At 57.5% G+C, this 19213-nt stretch overlaps 1 protein-coding gene and 1 long non-coding RNA gene across 3 annotated transcripts; one reads left to right on the top strand and one right to left on the bottom strand.

Moving 5' to 3' along the window:
• Positions 1-1101: 1101 nt before the first annotated feature.
• PLP1 (proteolipid protein 1) lies at positions 1102-8134 on the bottom strand. Of its 2 annotated transcripts, none has more exons than XM_030272288.4 (7): positions 7977-8134; positions 5611-5797; positions 5011-5167; positions 3946-4114; positions 3661-3734; positions 3484-3549; positions 1102-3095 (listed from the first exon to the last, which is right to left on the bottom strand). In XM_030272288.4, exons 1-7 carry the CDS (start codon positions 7978-7980, stop codon positions 3024-3026), a joined length of 729 nt encoding a protein of 242 aa, XP_030128148.1. In that variant the 5' UTR covers positions 7981-8134; the 3' UTR covers positions 1102-3023.
• LOC140684182 (uncharacterized) lies at positions 3676-10173 on the top strand. The gene is made up of 2 exons (XR_012056071.1): positions 3676-3755; positions 9910-10173. It is a non-coding gene; the product is annotated as an uncharacterized lncRNA (long non-coding RNA).
• The last annotated feature ends 9040 nt before the right edge of the window (positions 10174-19213 follow it).

Raw genomic sequence — 19213 nt, forward strand, 5'->3', positions numbered from 1 at the left:
TCTGGGAACGCAGGGAACAAAGGGCCCCGTTGATGCTGGCTGCAGCCCCATGGGTTTCTGTCAGCCAGGGCAAGGCCGGGCTGTGCCACTGGGCTGGGGCAGCAGCAGTGCATGAGCTAAACCTTCCATGGCCAGGCTGCATGGGCAACTTTGCTGCCTGTTTGGAGGGGGCTGAAGCAGGGAAGAGCAGGGGGAGTGGGATTTGGGCTAGAGTGCCATTTAGGAAGAGTAGTGAAGGTCCCACCCTGCCACTCCTGGGCATGTGGCTATGCCTGAAATCTGCATTTTTGGACAGACCCATGGGGCTGGGAGCATCCCTCTGTGACCTCACTCCCTGGAGACCCTTGAGCACAGCTCCTGGGGAAATTTCCAAGAGAAACAACATTTGAATCAATAATTTTTGAGCAGCTGCTGTGGAAAGATGCACCTCAGGTTTCTGGGGCAGAATGGCAGCAGCCAATGCCCTCCCACACACCAGCACCGTGCACACAGTTAACAATCCTGCAGCAAATGGCACCATGGAGCCACAGACAGGACATGTAGAGTGTCTGTGACAGTCCAGTGTGCCCCTGTGCCTAAACAAGACCATCCTTTTCCACACAGGGCTCTCTGCAAGCGAGACAATCGCCCACTCTGCATGGCTCTGGACATGTTCATCCCACACATGCTGCCTTAGTGCCAGCCAGCTTGGCTTGAGATGTCCTGTTAGTTTTGTTGTGGTTTTATTGTGCTACATGAGGAGACATAGCAGAGGCTGTCAGCACGTGGGCCGAGTGTTAAAAGGGCAGCAGCAGTACCAAACACAAGAAAGCAGCTGCTACAAGACCCCAGCTTTCCTCAGGGTTGCTGGAAGATAAATAAGAGGTTTTAAGGGGCCCCCCACCAGCTGGGAACAATGGTTTTGAAGTCAGAGTTATGAACATCGTGGCTGGAGTGGGCAGAGCCCTGCAGGGGCTACTGGCCCAGACATGGGTCAGCAAGTACTGCTCCTCTGAGACCTTCTCCTCTGCAGCCTTCCTTTCTCTGGAGAGCCTCCCCTTTTTTTCTTGTGGGGGCAGGAGGTGGGAAAGCCAGCACAACAAATGGACAGGCAGACGTACATCTTGTTCAGAATGTTCTTAATTTTAATGTATTTTCTTTAATTTTTATAAAATACATCCTGTAAGATAAGTCTTTTAAAAACTTGCTCCTTTTTATTGCTGGTTAACAAGTTGAAATTCTAGATCAGAAATGAAGGAAACACTTTCAGTTGATTAACTCTTTTTGCATGTGTATGTGTGTGTGTTTGTGTGTGTGCGTGTGTGGGGTCTGGGGATAAGGGTGGGAAGAAAGACCTGGTTATTTTTTGTTAAATGGATATGAAAAAAAAACCCCAGCAAACCCCCAAGAGAGATAGCATTGATGTGAATTTCCAGATCTTGACTGGTTTCTCCCCACCCTGCCACCCCTCCTGGCATCGCCCCCCTCCCCATCCCCTGTGCGTTGGTAGCCTGGCCAACCTATTTCAGCATTCCCGGCAGCAAGGATCCTTCAAATGCACTGCTCAGCAGATCTGCCTCCTTATCCTTGCCCCTGCTGAAACTAGCACTTAAAAATATATATAACAACAATACAGACGTGGAAAAAAAAAATCCATGCAAGATGGACCTGCAGTCTGCCACTGAAATTAGTTTCTGCAATAAATAAACACAAAGATTAGTGCTAAAGAGAGAGGCAGGGAGAACAAAAATCACCAGTTGTCAGGGAGGACTGGAAACAGCACTTCTGCAGGTCTGGTTTTCCAAAGATCCATGCTACCCAGGCAGAGGGCTTTCCTCCAGCTGGAGAACAGTCGTGGAGGAGAGGTCTCCACCCAACCCCTTGCCCCCCCTACCCCTCTCCATGGGAAAAGACTGGCGCCAGTAAGGATCTGGATTGCAGAGACGGGCTGTGTTTGCAACCCATGACCCCCAAACCGCCACCTTTCCTTTCCTCCTCCATTCCTTCATGGGTTTCACCTGGAAGTGAGATGCTGCCAGTCACTCCCACCCTGGCAGGCACAAGGCAGCTGTCCTGACTGGCAGGAAAAAAGTGAGGGGACGAGGGGGACGGAAGGAGGGGTGGTTATATTTGACAAAGGGGAGAAGCCAGCTGAGCTCTCTGGCACAGTGGAGGTTAGAGAAGCAGACGTCACCCCAGAGAAGAGCACCATTGTGAAGGGCACTGGCAGGGCAGGCAAGGCACGCGGTCCTGAGGGTTATCCCCTGCCTACGGAGGGATGGCTCTGGCTTTACACTCCCAGGGCTTGATGCAGAGTGTCCCTCCTCAGTCAAACCTATTTGCTGCCTCTCTGCTGCCTGGAGGGTAAAGCCAAGAGTCCCCCTTGTCTACAGACATACCAAACTCCTTTAGGCTTTAATAGGGGCAGCTGGGTTAGGGCTTTATCAGCATTGGGATCAGCACTCTCTTCTCCACACTGGGAAGATCCTTGCCCTGAACTCCCTTTGCTGTGACTGCAGCAGGCGATTTAGGTTAAATTCATCTTTCTCTGCTAAGGGAAAAAAATCCTTCTCTTATTCTCCATCCATGGGTGGTGACAGCAGACAGCTCCAGGAGAGTCTTTAGCAATGGTACCAGGACTGGGCCAACTTCCTTTTCTCTCTAGGTAGCCTCTTGCTATTCATGGAGCAACCTACATGGATTTCTTCCTCCCAGGAACTTGAAGGCTTTTGCTCATCCCTAGGCAACACTGGGACACTGGAGAAAGTCCCTCCTCTTCTCTGGCTGGTTTTGATGGGCTTGGCTCTAGAGCGAACCGGTTACGGATGAGCAACGAGAGAAAAGTGCATGAAGAGGTGTCCATTGGTGGGAAGCTCTCCTTCCTGGTCACGCTCAGCACAATGGATGCGAGGGAGGAAGAGGAGGGGAGTCATCAGCGAAGGCAGAGTTAACGCAGGAGACCTGGTGTCAGGTGGCTGCAGTGTTAAAGCCTCGGGGTTAGACAAAAGAAGGGCATTTGGTCTGGCTGCGCTCCGCCTCCTGGGCTAGAACTTGGTGCCTCGGCCCATCAGCCTGAGCACTGCGAAGTTGTAGGTGGTGGCGATGATGAAGGTGACCTGTGGGTGGGAGGAGAGTGAGCGAGGGGCAGCCCCCAGCCCCACACCCCCAGAGAGCAGTGCCCTGCAGAGTCCCGCTGCACCGCTGGGCCCCACAGTGTTGTGTCGCTGGTATAAGCGAGAGGAGAGCTGGGGAAAGGCAGGGGAAAGGCAGGGCACCCAGTGCTTGGCAGCAGGACCTCTCCCTGGCAGTCTGCTAAAGCTTCTCCAGATCCCCTCCTGCAGCCACCTCTACCTTATGGCCTGGATTCACCATCTGCACTTACGTGCCAGAAAACGACACGAGCACAGGCTCTGTCCCATCCATGCCCACCACCTTCGCTGTCCTTTTCCCCCACATCTTTGCCAGGCGGAGAAGAACGGCCGGGCACGGGGAGCACTGACTCACCAGTGAGACCAGCGTGGCAGCTGCCCCCACGAAGGCTGCGATGAAGAGGTGGAAAGTCATCTGGAACTGCAAGGGAAGAGGAGGGTGAGCTCATGGGGTCCCTTGTGCTGCCTGGAGAGGCCAGAGCCCAGGTGTCCCATTGAGGGGAGCACACGTGAGGTGGCAGGAGTTACTCACCTCGCTGGTCTTGCAGATGGAGAGCAGGTTGGAGCCACACACCTTGCCAGGGAAAGCATTCCAGGGCAGGATACCTGTGGAGATGTGGGAGCCGGGTGAGTGGGGTGTGTCTGAGAGCTGACTCCCTTGCTCAGCTTCCTGCAGCCACCTGTCACACACCCCCCAGCATTTCAGGGCTCTTCAGTACCTGCCCTGCGTTATCCCACCCAACGTGCCTGGGCCCTGCCCTCCATCCCCTCTCCTCTCCCTTAGCCCTGGCTCCTGGGGGGTGAACCTGGCACTCACCGTACATCCTGGCATCCGCACACAGGGTGCCAATGCTGGCCGAGGTCTTGGTGGGGTTGCCGATGGACTGGCAGGTGGTCCAAGTGTTAAAATAGATGTAGACGGGCACGGCGGAGCAGGCGAACACCAGGAGCCAGATGATGGTCAGGACGTAGGTAATGCCCACAAACTGCAAGGGTCAGGACAAAGCCGGGCACAGCCGTGGTTACCGAGTGGCCAAGGCCACGGACAGGGGAGCGCGAGGTTCCCCAGGCAGGGGAGGGCGTGGGGCAGGTGGGGCACTGCGATGCTGCCTGCACCCAGCTCTGCACCCCCTGCCAGACCCAGCGTGTCCCCAGGCAGGCAGCACAGGACAGCAGCCCAAGCTGGAGGCTCCTGCAGCTCACAGGAGCAGCGCCAGTCCCAGATCCACACCCGGCTGTGTGTGCGTGGGGGTGACTGGCAGCAGCAGGAGGGCTGCCACCTTTTGGGGAGGGGGTAACCGTGCCCACGGCCAAGCAGGAGGGCAGCTACAAAAGCTGCCTTGGCGTGTCACCGTGGCTCTCCTGCCCTCCCTCCATGGTGCCATCCCAACCAGCCCCCAAGGGAACCACAGCCGTGCCCCTCTGCTCCCCCAGGCCACAGGATCCCTTTGCCAGCACTTTGTCATGGTTCTCAAGCACGGTGGAGTGGACGACCCCAGGAGTACCAGGTGCCACAGGGCTTTGAGCCGCCAGCACTGCAGGGGTGCTTGGATTCTCCCTGCCTATATTTAAACACAAAGTACTTTTATTAAACGTAACCATTTGTGCTGCTTTTGTCCCCAGGAAACACGGCAATCCTGGGGGAGGACAGCAGGGCTGTGCTTCCCTTTGGGGTATCCCAAAACCCGGCCGGCCGCAGTCTCCTCCCTTTGGCCGCACGGAGCGCGGTGAACCCGCTGGGGCGCGCGAAGGGGTGCCAAACCCCGGTTAAGATCACCTTGTCAGGATGTCCTAGCCACTTTCCCAAACAATGACACACCCGCTGCCACGAGTGAGCTCGCTGGGGGCCTCGCGCTCCCCTCCCTTTCGGGCCCCCAGTTACCGTTGCGCTCAGGCCCTTGCCGCAGATGGTGGTCCTGTAGTCCCCAAAGATTTGCCGGACGGCGCCGGTGGTGTAGAAGCCTTCGGCCAACAGCAGGGCTCCGTAAAGGAAGAAGAAGGCAGCTGTGCCATAGATGAAGTACTGAAAACCGTGGATGCTGTGGGGGAGAGGAGTGGGCAGGGGTGCTCAGGTGCTGGGGCGCTGCTGGGGAGCTCAGCCCTGTGTGTGGCATCCTGGCCACTGCCCCTTCCGCTCCCCACGCTGCCCCAGGGGGACCGAAACAGAGGGTGAAGCCACCAGAGGAGCAAGCTGGGGCAAAGCTGTGGTGAGCAAGGCTGCCAACGACACCCCCACATCCTCCATACCTACCCAGTGCAGAGGTCCAGCACTACCCAGGACACCTAGCAAGGGTCAGATAAAAACTGGTGTGAAATAAAACAAGTGGCCACTTGGACCCTGCCATGGAGCCATGAGCAAAGGCAGCCTGGGGTGACCCTGGTGCCTGGGTGAGAGCCTGGCCCTGGCCAGCCCAGTCAGACGCTTCAGCCTGGCACAGAGCGGGACAGAGCTGTGAGGGGCCCCGGTGCGAGGGGTACTTACACGTCGATGAGAAACTCATAGTCCTGGTAGTTTTTGGAGAAGTAGGTCTCGATGAGCTGCTCAGTGCCTGTGAGGGCTTCGTGCCCACAGCCACAAAACAGCGCTACCCCAAAGAAACACAGGCCAGTGGCAACCAAGGAAGCAAAGGGTGCCCCAATGAGGCATCTGGCACAGCACTCGAGTAAACCTATGGAGAAAAGGGGTGAGGTGGGACAGGACTGCTGGGACAAGGATTGCTTGGAGCCTGCAGCTCAGGAGCACGAACGCAGCGGGAGAAAGGTACCTGGCAGGAGGGGGGAAACAGGTTGAAAGAAAACCCCAGCAATGACCCATTGCAGCACTGTAGAGTCAAACCCAGCAGCTCCTCTGAGAGCTCTCTAAGCAGCTCAGGAGCCCACCTAAGGGTGCCCAGGGATAGTGGCAGTGTGGGGCACAGAGGCTGTGAGGAGCCAGCCATGCTGACCCGTGACAAACAGATGGAAATAGAGCGTGAGGTAGCGTAATGCCAGTGGGACCTGGCAAACAAGCTGCTAATGGGCTCCCCACTGCCACCACAGCGGCCGTGCCAGCTGCCTGCAGTTCTATTTTGCCATGAAGATGGAGGGGAACCCAGTACCTCTGCTGGGAAAAGCCCAGGGAAGATCCAGCAAGGTGGCCCTGCTTGGGGCAGCACAGTAGGAGCCAGAACACACCCTGAGCACTCAGGTGGCACCCTGAGCACTCGTCCCTTGCCTGGCACCCTGCAGGCAGCTCGGGCTGCAGCCGCCCCTTTATGCAGGCAGACGTGCTTGTAGGAAGGAGCCGTGCTAGTTCCACAAATGACAGCACTTGTGTAATAGGTTCAGTCCTCCAGGACCAGCGTGAGGGCAGGGAAAGCAAGGACACACAGCAGTGTGCTGTTTGCAGTGCCTAAATGGTGGATTGTTTCAGCAGCGAGGCCATGGGCACCTGCTCCTTCTGCACGTTGGGGCTCTAACGTGCAGGAGTGTTGGCTCAGTTTCCCAGTGGGCTGGGTTTGGAGGTGCCCAGCCAGCTGCTGTCCTGCCTGCTTTGGGGGCAGACAGCCAGCTGGGTTTGCACCCACCAGCATTTGGCTCCAGCCAAGCTGGGACAAGCTGCTGCCCTGTCTGTGTGACACCTGGGGAAGCTGCTGCCCATCGTGGGCTCTGGCACCCCAGTGCCCAGGGCACAGTGGCTCATCCCATCTGGGCATAGCATTTCTGCCTTGAATGGCAGAAAGGCACCCACACCAAACCCACGCTCCCTCCACAAACCCCACAGTGCTTATCTCCTCCCCAAGAGGACAAGAAAGCCGTGGGGTCCTGGCCAGCTCTGCCCTCCCCACTGGGAGCAAGGTTGCGCAGTGGCACCGAGGACAATGGGGGATTGTCCTGGCACTGCCACCCCAGTGGCTGCCCCACGCCAAGAGCAAACAGGGAACAAAGGCAGCGCTATGGGGAGTGCTGAGACCCCTCCCTCTTGTTTGCCTTGGACGCAGCAGATCCAGGGGGGCCTCGTTCCTCCTGCCCAGTGCTGCTCCCAGCCTCGCTGGGTCCCGCAGGCTCTGGCCCCTCGCTGGGCCAAACTTGCCTTTGCTGGTTTGATTTTTGGCCACCTAGGAGATGGCAGGGAGGTGCCCACTCTGGGGCAGTGAAAGCTCCATGCCCAGAGGACTGTGAGTCCCGGGGTGCAACAGGGCCCAACAGGCTCCCTGCCACAGCCCCTCTGCTCTGGGAAGCTGCAGGGGGGAAGGCTGGGGAGGGGAAAGGAGGGGAGAAAGAGCCCTTGTGCCACACAATCCTGAGCCTTGTACCCAGGCTCTGCTGCTGCCAGCACCAAACAACGTGCTGCAGACAGGAGGAGGCAGAACAAGGCACCCCCGGGAACAGAGCAGCCCCAATACCCCAGGGGTGCACTGGTGAGTATTAACTCTGCTCTATCAGTAGGGAAACCGAGGCACAGGGAGTGCCTCCGTTTTCCCAAGGCTGCTGGCATCCAAGTGGCACGAGGCGTGACAGGCTCAGTGCCGTGCCTGGACCTCGCAGCTCCTCCAGCCCCAGGCAGGAGCTCTCACCTCTCCAGTCCATGTGCTGAGGGCTGGGGTGGGACATCTGTGAGGATGGCATCTGCCCCCACACACAGCACATGAGCACACGGGGACAGAAAACTGCCTTGGGAAAGAAAACATCATCCTTGCCATGCCAAGGCATCCTCCCTCGGCAGCGCCCACGGCACGGGCACACTGGGGTCACCAGGACCTCACCGGTGCCAGAGGGAAGTTTCCGTGGGCTCTGCTCTGGGATAAGGTCCCCAGAGACGGCAGCAACAGCTCTGCAGGTGGCCCCCACCCTTCGCCTCATACTCACCCATGGTGCTGGACTCGGTCAGCTCCCCGGCCGCGGCTCTGCTGCTTCGGTGCGTGCGGAGCCCTCCCTGCCAGGCGGTCCCACGCCCTGGGTTCCCCCTCTGGGTGCCTGCCCGGCTCTCCAGCAAAGAAAAGGGCTCTGTGAGTGACAGCCACCCCCCTTAAAGCAGCGGGCCCGCCCTCCCGGCCCCCCAGCACCCCTTGGCTGCCAGCTCCCGGCTGCCTGCAGCGCTGCCAGCGGCCCCGCTCAGCTCCTGGGAAAGGCTTCTGCAAGAGTACCAGAGCAGTCTGGGGGCAGGGCAGGGGGTTGTCCCCATCACCCGTGCCTCTGGGGACCTCGCCCAGCCCCACCAGGCTGCCCACTGAGGCAATGTGTGAGCGTGGCCCTGTGGTACGGCAGTGCTGTGCCCCTGTCACCTCCCTGATTCCAGCACCTGGCAGCAGGGAAGAGGGGTTCCCCAGCCCAGGGACCTGCTTTCGCCTCTGGGGGCTCCAAGGGGGAAGCTTCTCCCCTTTTGGTGGGAATCTTGCAGCTACTTTCCCCAGCCCCGTGACCCCGTGGGGCAGTGACATTCTGCTGGGGACACTCGTGGGTCCACCTGGGCACCCCGTGTCCCGTGGGTGCCACGGTTCCCATGGGTGCCCCTGGTCCCCTGCAGCTGTGGAGGCAGCACAGGGCCAAGGGAGCCTGCAGAGGGCAACCGGCCCCTTCCCGGCAGGCACAGGGCGGACAAAGCCCTGCTGTGTCCCTCAATGCCCCACTGTGTGCCAGGCAGCGAGGTGGCAGGGCCTGGCTGTCCCTGGGCTCGGGGACACTGGTGGGCTGTGACCCTGTGGGGACCCTGCCTCTTCCCCAAAAACCCAAAAACCTTGGCTTGCCCACAGATGGGCTGGGGGCAAACACCACTTGGGCATCTGTGCAAATGCTGCCAGGGCTTTGCTGCACCCCACACCAGCAGGGTGCAGTTCCTGGCCCCACAGCACCCCTCCCTGCCTCAGTTTCCCACTGCAAGGCAGGGTGGCAGAGGGGCTGCCTGATGTCCTCAGCCAGATGTGGAATGGGAAGGGACAACAGCGCAGGGGGAACCTCTGCCAGCACTGTGGTAACTCCCTTAGCTCCCAAGGTGGCACCCAGGTGGCCTGGCAGCGATGTCACCTGCCCATGATCACATTGAAATGGCCATGGGAAGGTGACAGACTTGCAACGGCCCTTTGGAAATAGCCAGAACCCCTCCAGCCACTGGAAACCAGCAGAGCCCTGCCTGCACCCCAGAAAGCCCAGAGGGACCCCCAGCCACCAGGAGGAAAAAGTATTACACAAAAAAATCCCCCATAAATAAAACATATAAAATGCAACGTAACAGAAAAATAATAAAATATGACATGGGGCAAAAACATACCAGCCCCTCTTTTTGCTTCCACAGAAATTCCAGGTTTGCTGACTCTGCCATTTCTGACCACTCTGGAGGGAAGTGGGACTTTTACCTCATTGGGCACAAGGCGAGCAGCTAAGAGGGGACTGTGATTCCCACAGAAAGGGGCTTAAAAGTCTTGGTTATTGGGCACTTTCTGTCAGAGGATGACAAAAAGTGGGATGGAAACCCCTTGGCCCTGTCATTCGTGGCAGTGGAGACCAGCCCACCACCTCCTGGCAGTGCTCCATGGATGCTCCAAGCAGGACTGCAGGACAGGGAAAAGGAAGAAATCCTCCCCATGGGTTTCTAAGGCTTGAGGGAGAAGAAAATGTGCAGGGAAGTGTTTGGAGTTGTCTTTCCTGTGGCAGCATGGAGCAGCCCTGCCCCAAGCAGCTGGGTGGGCAGCCCACAGCCTACCCCTGCCCCATGCCTGCACTATGGGGCCAGAGCCCCAGGGGCACCTGTGGCCACGGGGATGTTGGAAAGGCCTCACTGCATCCCTGTCCCTTTGTACTTCAGCTGGAGGGTTTGTGAGAGCCTCTGCTGCAAACCCAGCCGTGCACTCCTGCATGCTCAGAGCAATCCTGCAGCTCAGCCCCCTCCTGGATGAGGCCCCAGGGGAGCTGCAAGGGAGCCCTGCCAGCCCACATCAAAGTTCTCCTGTTGGCTCGTCCCTGCCAGAGAAAACACTGCTGCTTCCCAGGTGGGGAAGGGAGGACGCATCCTTGTTTGCCAGCCAGGAGGGGAACACGCCAGGCTGGTAAAAATAAACATGCTTATAAATCAATATGGATCACCTTGCAATTTGTTCTGACCCTTGGGCAGTGACCAATTCCATCCAAAACCACCCCCACTCCCCGGGAAATGAAGGGCTTAGCTAGGAGCCCTCAGTAACAGAGCCACACTTTGTCCCTTGTGAGGTGTGCTGGGGCTGGCAGAGCAGGGCTTGGAGGGGCTGTTCCTGCCCCAGCACCCCCAGTCTGCACCGAGATGCTGCACCAAAATGAAGGGTTTGGATGGGCGCTCACACACCCCCAAATCCGCTCCCCACGTGGAAAGGGCTCCCTGGAATTTTTGTGGGTTTTTCTCTTCCCAGCTGCAGCTCAGACTCAGACTTCCCCTGGGCCGTGGGGAAGGCAAGCTTGGGGCTGGGGACATTGGTGACAAAGGGACAGCCACACAGGCAGCACCGGTTCATGCCACTCCACTACTTTAGGGCGAAGCAGTGAGATGGAAAAGCAAGCAGGAGCATGTGGGGCAGGGGACCAGAGCACCCTCCCTGTCCCTGTCCCTGTCACTGCGTGCAGCCACCTCATCCTCGATCAGCACAGACTGTCACACTGTCCCATCGCTCTGGTGGCACAGGACAGCCTCCTGCGTGTCCTACCCCTCCCAGCACACGCCTGGGGTGAGGCAGGAGGCCAGCTGGGAGAAGGGGGAAGCTGCACTTTCCGGGAGGATTCGTATTCCCTGCTAATTGATGTTTTCTTACAGCCCCACAGTGGCTGCACTCCCTGCACTCCTCATTTTCTGCACTCCCCTGGGCATGGGGCTGGGTTTTCAAAGCTGCACAGTGGCCAAAATCTGTGTGTGCTGACCCTGCAGAACACAGACAGCCCCTTCAGTGTGCTCCCCAAAATGCAGGCAGAGCCCTGGGTATGCCCAGAGTGCCCTTCTCCATTGCACCCGGGCAGCAGGAGAAATGCCAGCCTGCCTTGCCACGGCTGAGAACCTGCTGCTATTTTTAGCCACTCGCTTCCCCGGTCAGGATGAATTTCTTGTCATCTGCTGCTGATTTTAACTCCTCTCTTCACCCACCTCCCTGCCCCGCCTCCCCCACCGCAGGGTGAACCCCCCGGCTGGGGGATTTTCCTGCCCTGCAAAAACTCCTTTTTCCCAGCAAGCAGGGTTGTGGGCAGTGCAACAAAACCCTGCTGGATAACCCGGGTTCAGAGCTCTCCTCCAGGCACCAGCACTCACCTCCTGCCTGTCCAGACTTTACCTGGGACCCCAGGGGCAGCCAGGAGGTGCTGGCCAGCAGGGATGGCACCGAGATGAGCTCACCTCCCACGCAGTCACCCTTCAGAGGAGCTGAGCAGATGTCTGCCCTTCTGTTTTGGTGTCTCTGGCTGATGTTTCCCTCTGCAGGAGACTGATTTTTTAGACCTACCAAGTTTTTAAGTGTGGAAGATCTTGTCCAGCCTGTGCACTGTGCCTGGGCTCGCTGCTGGGGGAGCAGGGACCACCAGCTCCCAGCCGTGCTCGGGGCTGTCCTGGAGGTGACAGGGCAGGATCCTCCCTGCTGTCCCCACACCTGCCACGGGCTGTGTTGCCCAGGTGAGTGCAGGTGTTCTGGCTGTGTTTGTGCCTGGGGGATCAGCTGCTGGCAGCAGAACCCAGGGTACACCCAAGAGGTGCCAGCAATGGCACGTGCAGTGCCCTTACCCAGGGCCCAGCTGACGGGAGGACAGCCCAGGCACTGGAAGGATTCCTGGCTGCTCACTGCTCCTTTTATCCAACAAACAGCCCTGTTATTTACTGCAGAAATAGGGGATAAGACAGTGGTACAAACAACTTTCTTAAGTCTGGCTTCTAATTTCTAAAGAAATCCCCACAAAGCTTCTCACTCAGTGCAGTGAGTCCCTCAGATTAATTACAGGTTTGTGGAGAAGATGATTTCTTTTCCCCTGGCTCCTTTTCCAGAAGATTTGCCTTTCACATCAACTGCCTTTCTCCTTGATTTTCTTCTTACTGGAGGGTAAACAGATGCCTCACTCTGATGTTTTCCAGGCTGTTCATTACTCTCTCACTCTGCCATTCGTGGGGTCATATTCTTGAACTGTTCTCATTTACTTTTCAGAAAATCCTGGAAGGGAAAGACAAATGTCATCCTGCCTCCTTGGAGGGGATGGGAGATGAGAACAGCAAATACAGCCCAGGATTGCTGTGTCCCTGTGAAGCTGCAGTGGGCTCTGTTGAGGGAGGGTGCAGGCAATGCCAGCACCAGCCTCAGTTCTGGGGTGTCCCCATTTCGTTCTTGCTGCCCAGGGGACCCTTTTGAAAAGGCTCAGGTGAATTCATGTGCTTCCACACAGCCAAGGAGGTGCCAGCGTGTCCCACACCCTCCCTGAGCCCCAGGAGCTCAGTGATGCTGAGGGAGGTCCTGGGTCAGCCAGAACAGCCCTTGAGCAGTGGAGGCTGTGCCTGCAGTGCTCATCTTGGAGTCCTGCCCACAGAAAGCCTGTCCCTGCCCTTCCCTCCAGAGCCCAGGAAGAGGATTCTCATGCCTGGCCCCAGTCCCCACACAGCCAGGGTGATGTCCCTCTCAGGGACCAGGGGACAGGCCGTGACTTCCCTGGCACAGTGACATCTCCCAGCTCTGCACTGACTCCCACAGTCCGTATTCCCCCTGGGACCAGCTGCCTGACCTGCTGCTCCTTCACCTGTCAGCAGTGGGAGGATTTGCATCTGAATAAATCCTCCATCTCCACCCCTCAGGCCATGCTGGGGGTGGAGGGGAGTAGCAGGGCCACCAGGCAGGGGCACAGGGCACAGGGCTTGGTTTCTTATTCTTTCTTCCCTGCACTTGCCAACTGATGCGTAATGTTCCATTTTCCAAACTTGTCCCTCCTGGGGGTCTCTAGTTAAAGACAAAAATAAAACCAGTCCCATCCAGTGAGGTGGGGGCAGGCAGCCTACAGGGAATGGCACACAGCACATCCCCATGGTCTGTTCCTGGTGATCTCCTTCTGCTTTCCTGCTTGGAGACTGCTTGAGGACAGGAGAGCTGTGGAAGCCAGAACAGTGAACAGAGCTCATCAAACCCCAGTGCTCCTGCTGCGGGGAGAGATGTGCATCACCATGGCAACCGTGGCCAAGGATGCACAGAGCTGGGCACCCCAAATGGGGAGGAGACTGGGGGACCACGCTGACCCTGTCCCCAGTCCCCCAGTGCCATCCCTGAGCCCAGCCTTGCTGAGGCATTGACTGGCACAGCAGCTCCTCCCTTCCCTGCCCGGGCAGGGCAGAGCTTGGGGCTGAGGGGAAGGCAGAGCTTGGGGCTGAGGGGTCTTGCAGTGCCAAAGTCCAGATTTTCTCCAGAGACATTGGAAATGCTGGAGGCAGCCAGAGCAGGGGTCAGGCCAGCACCCTGTGGAAGTGAGGTGTCCTCTGAGGGTTTTGGGATCTGTGCCAGGCTTTGCTGCTGTCCCCAAGAGTTTGCTTGACACTTATCTAAATTAAATCTCCCTGTTCATCCTGCTGGCTTGTCAAGGTCACAGGATCAGGCAGTGCCATTGCTCCAGCCTTCCCTCTGTCTGCAGTTCCCTCCTCACTTGCTCCGTCTGCAAATGGAGCCCACACGGGCCACCCAAAGCAGAGCAGCACCAGGGCCAGGAGACAGGCAAAGGAGAGTCTGGACCATCCAGTCCATGTCTTCAGGCCAGGGTGGCAGTCACTTGGTTGGATGTGATGGGTGGGATGTACACAAAATAATTCCTTGAGGACCTGCCACAGAATATGAGGAATATGGTCAATGAGGATAAGCACCTGTTGAGGAGGGGATGGTCTTGAAGAACAAGCACTGGACTCTCTTCTCTTTGATGGCTTCCAGAACAACAGCTGAAAGACCTCCCAGCCTGCAGGGAAGGTGCTCAGGGGCTCCAGGATGCTCTGAGTGATCTGCTTGGGAAGGCAGAAAGGAGCAGGACCAAGCTGCTTCCCACGGCCAGGAGGGCACTGGGTGGGATGGGGCTGACCCAGCCGGATCCTGCCATGCTGGGATTGCATCCAAGCCTCAGAGAGGCTCCTCAACCCTGTCCCCTCCAGCCACCCACTCAGGTGTCCCAAACCCAGCCCCCCAGCAGCTGGGACACACAGGGACAGGTAAGTGCCCTCCCAGCCCAGTGATGTCCCCCCACAGCTGTATGGAGGGTCTGGGGGCACATCTCCTTAGCACACGCAGCAGCCCCACAACTACAATTCCGGGCTGAGTCCTCAGGCCTCACCTCGCTGTGCCTCCTTGTGGGAATCCAGGGCTTCCCTCTGGCTGCCCTGGCAGGTATGGGACCCTGGCAGGGGTCAGGAACCCCCCTGGACAGAGCCCCCAGAGACACTGGCTGTGATCTCTGTCCATGGAAAAGAGTTTTCAGTCTTACAGGATGAATTACAAGCTCTGAGTGTTTGATATAAGTAATAATTAAGTGTGGCACGGGTGAAAAAGTAAAATTTTAGGATTCTAGATTAGGGGTTCAGAGGGGACAAGATGGAGGAAATTGGGTGTGCCTTGTCCTTTTTCTCCTTCTTCATGCCCTCCATGTTTCACTGTGGTGTTGGCATTTTTCTGTTGGTTCAGGCTGGGGACACACTGTCCAACGTAGGTGACAGATATTGGCACGTTATTGTAAATCCAGCACAGGTAGTTTGTGGTATTTAATGTTTGTACCATCCCACTGAGGGCAGAGCCCCACACGCTGCCCTGCAGGACAGAGCTGCGGCAGGGCAGCAGAACATGTTAGAGATAAACAGAATAAACAACCTTGAAACAGCACAGACCAATTATGGCTTCTGCTTTGGCAGCGGGGAGAAGGACAGAGACTTTCTACAATCTGGGAATCACCAATACCCACAGATTCCGACACCTCCTTAGGAAAATGAGCCCAGTTGCAACATCCCACCCCTGAGGAGCCCCCAGCTGAGCCTAAGTGACCCTCTGGGATCAGCAGAGAACCCAGTGCTGGCCTGACACACAGCTCAGAGCGCTCACTGAGGATGCTCTGTCCCCACGCAGTGTTTTGGGGACTGATGGATGAGCAGCTGCATCTGGCACAGCCCTGAGGAGAGGTGCCAGGTCATCTGGAGCCAGAGGAGAGGTGACCTCTGCGCCTGGCTGCTCACGGAGCAGGAGGGGCAGCCCGTGGCTGCTGGCAGGGCCAGCCCAGCCGGATGCTCCAGCTGCCCTTGGCCAGTCCCGCAGCACAGAGATCCCTTCCCAGCCTGCACACACAGCCCACCCCAGCACCAGCAGCAGGGGTATTTTTAGCCTGGAAAAGTGCCACAAAATCATAGAGCAACATTTGCTGGAGTTGGGACCAAGGGCTCAGTTCACCTTGCAATCCTCTCTGGGTCACCCTGCCCTGTTTGCTGAGGCACTGGGTCCTGCTGGTGCTGCTGCAGAAACACCGAGACCTCACTGGGGTCCCCAGTGCCACCTGTCCCTTCCTCCTACCCCACGGTGCCACCTTCCTTTAGGAGCAGCTCCAAATAGCCCAGGCCACAGGGAGGAGCATCCTGCCCTGTCCCTCTGGTGGCTACACCTGAGCCCAGTGCCTTTTGCCCTGCTAAGGAACGGGGGCATGTCTGGGCTCTCTGCCCACGCTCTGGTGCCAGTGGGGCCCCGGTCCCTCCATCAAAGCACTACAGCCACTCATCCCTTCACCATTTATTGCAGCGAGAGCAGGTTTTTGCTCCTGCTGGGAAAAGGAGGCACCCACAGCCTATTACACAGCTTCCCCAGGGAAAGGCAGGGACCAGCAGGACACTGGAGAAGCAGTGACATTACATGACAACACAGTGTCCAAACGGGGCTCCCGCCGGGCAGCAGTGCACAGCCACGCATGAGAATGTGTTTTCTCCAGCATTAATTTCACACCCCATTAAATCCCTCAAAATGTTTGCTTTGGGGGAGTCTGCCTCCACGTCCCCCCAGGGTGGAGGGGGTGTTCTCTCCCCGAGTGCAGGCACGTGGGGTTTTCCTGTTGGTTTTGCTGCTTCCCTTAGAAACAGTGATGAGACTGTGCCTGCTCTCCCTTATTTTCACTTGTCAGAGGATTAAAAAACGGAAAGGAGAACTGACATGGCCCTAAACTGAAGGCAACAGAGAACCTGAATCTTTCACAAGGACTGCTTTGCTCCCCAGGGCTCATTAAGCATTTAAGCAGCTGGTCCAGAGAATGCACAGCAGCCCTTGCACGCTGGCTGGCTGGCAGAGCCCTCTGCACACAGCAGCTCTATTTCACACCTTGGTTTCGGCAAAAGAAAATCCCAGTCCTGGGAAAAAAGCGACAGGAAGATGTCCAGAGCTGGCTGGGCTGGCTGGGAGCCTTGGGAGAAGGGGAGGAAGTCAGGAGAGAATTAGGAGACAGAATGGAGGTGCCTGTGATGTGGTGCTTTCTAATTACAAGAAGCACAGCCTCCCAGAGCATCAGACTGTGTGTCTGATGAATTGCAGAGCTGTTATCCTGTCCTGGCCCACGTGCCAGCCCTTCACAATGTCTGGGGCTGAAAGATGCAGAGCAAGCAATGCCCCCAAACCAGGAGCTGCCTCTAAGCTGCTCCCAAGCCCTCCCCAGAACAACTGACCCTGCTGAAGAAGGTTGCTCAAAGCCCACCACAAACATGTGCCACCTGAAGCTTCTGTCCCTCCTGATGCTTCAGGTCTTTCTGGCTCAGGGCAAAGGCAAATCTGTGCACACTCCAACGGAGGGACCAAGGATGAGTGAGAACCAGCGGGATGACTTTGTGCTACATGAAGAGCAAAGTGCGCTCCTTTGACTGCTGTCCTTCCTCTCCCTCACCCCTCAACACAAATAGCACAAAGCTGGTCTTTATCCTGAAACTGAGCTTAAGCACCTGAACCTTTTCCTTTGGAAAAAAACCCAAACCTGTTTTCAAAGGGTTGAATGATTCGCTCCCACCTTGGAATGGCGTTGTCTGCAAAAACACCTCAGGGTTTCATTTATCAGACAGGATTCAATCTAGAGATGTGGCACTGTGGGGCTGAGCAGCAGAGAGGGGCTGGGGTACAGGCAGTGTGGGTTGGCACAGCCCTTCTCCAGGCTCTGGAGCCAGGCAGATTTGAGGCAGGTTGTCGGAATCTGTGGGTATTGATGATTCTGAGACTGTAGAAAGTCTCTGTCTTTCTGCCCCGCTGCCAAAGCAGAAGCCATAATTGGTCTGTGCTGTTTCAAGGCTGTTTATTCTGTTTATCTCTAACATGTTCTGCTGCCCTGCCGCAGCTCTGTCCTGCAGGGCAGCGTGTGGGGCTCTGCCCTCAGTGGGATGGTACAAACATTAAATACCACAAACTACCTGTGCTGGATTTACAATAACGTGCCAATATCTGTCACCTACGTTGGACAGTGTGTCCCCAGCCTGAACCAACAGAAAAATGCCAACACCACAGTGAAACATGGAGGGCATGAAGAAGGAGAAAAAGGACAAGACACACCCAATTTCCTCCATCCTGTCCCCTCTGAACCCCTAATCTAGAAACCTAAAATTTTACTTTTGCGCCCATGCCACACTTAATTATTACTTATATCAAACACTCAGAGCTTGTAATTCATCCTGTAAGATTGAAAACTCTTTTCCATGGACAGAGATCACAGCCAGTGTCTCTGGGGGCTCTGTCCAGGGGGGTTCCTGACCCCTGCCAGGGTCCCAGACCTGCCAGGGCAGCCAGAGGGAAGCCCTGGACTCCCACACCAGGTAAGTGTCTGGCCTCAAAGAAGCAGTTTGATGTGAACTCAGAGAGTGGAGGGAAAAGGAAAAAAAGGTATCCCGCTTTTCTCCTCATTGGAGCAAACCTCTGTTGCCTGCATGTCTCCTGTTAGCAGAGCCTGGCACGGTGACAGGGACAGGGGGATCCCCCCGGGGGCTGATGGTGACAGGGACAGGGGGATCCCCCCAGGGGCTGCACCAGGCTGGCGGCCACTGGATCAGACCCTGGCCTTCGTCCCCTGCCCCTGGCCAGCCTGGCTGCCTCTGGGGAGAGCAGCCACAGGGCAGCGTGGTGGTGGATGCCTGCAGCCCAACGCTGACTGCTGCCTGCTGGCTGCAATCTTGCCTGTTTACAGAAAAACCACCTCGTGCTTTGAACTGAGGGGGATAAGCCTATTCTTGTCACTCCTAAAAATCCCCTGGCTGGGATGAGGCGCCATCCTGAGATCCCCTGGGCACTGCCTGGGTTGTGCAGCTCCTGCTCCATCCCCCCGACCAGCCAGCAAGGAATCAGCACTGCCTTCGCCCTCCTGATGGGATGCTCGCTCCTTCATTTTCTCAGAGCTTATTTTCAGCACTGCTTCCCTCCTCGCAGTGCTGGCTGCCTGCAGAGCTGCAAGGCAGGCAGGAGGGCTGTGGCTGCACATCCCCCCAGTGCTGCCCGGCAGGGAGCCACGCTGGCTTCACCAGCCCCTCCAGGAGCCTTGTCAGCCCCGTCCTGACCGCAGCATGGGCACTCAGGGCATGGAGCTGGCTGCCCTGAGCTCCCATGCTCCTGGCACCTGACATGCTGGCCCCACAGCCGCTCTGACCATCCTCAGACCCCTCAGCTGCTGCAGGGACACCATGCCAGTGCCTCAGTTTCCCCAGAGAGCAGAGAGGGTGCACTGGCTCCCTCCTCCCAGCAGTGTCAGGTCCGCTTAGCTCGGACAGTGTCAGGAAGAGGAGCTGTCACACCGTGTGCGTTGGCTGTGCTCCCTGGGGCTCCACGTTGTGCCCTGCGCCTCCCAGCACCGTGGCACCGTAAACATTAATGGCAACGGTAATCAGAGGAGACTTCTCGCAGCTCCTGGTGCTGGGAGAGCCCATCAGTGGGGATGAGGACCCCTGCACGCCGCCTCGGGCCAAGTGCCTGCTGTGCCAGCCCCCTGTGCCCTGGGCTGGGCCAGCACCCCGGGTCAGCTGCCCACAGCCAGCCTCACCCACTCTGCCTTCCCACAGCAAATCCACTGGGGACCTCTCCCAGTCCTGTGCAGCCCCTCGCTTGCCCTGGGGAGAGCAGGCACAGGGGCCCCGTCCTCTCCTTCCCCGCTGAGGTCCTCTT

Source organism: Taeniopygia guttata, chromosome 4A, assembly GCF_048771995.1.
Source record: "Taeniopygia guttata chromosome 4A, bTaeGut7.mat, whole genome shotgun sequence".
Taxonomy (NCBI): Eukaryota; Metazoa; Chordata; class Aves; order Passeriformes; family Estrildidae; genus Taeniopygia; species Taeniopygia guttata.

What these genes read in the sequence shown, in the direction of transcription:
- PLP1 (XM_030272288.4), bottom strand. An exon ending in GCAAGGGCCTGAGCGCAACG is followed by an intron (nt 4,115 to 5,010) that starts GTAACTGGGGGC and finishes TGACCCTTGCAG; the next exon opens with TTTGTGGGCATTACCTACGT. An exon ending in CTGCCACGCTGGTCTCACTG is followed by an intron (nt 3,096 to 3,483) that starts GTGAGTCAGTGC and finishes TCCCACCCACAG; the next exon opens with GTCACCTTCATCATCGCCAC.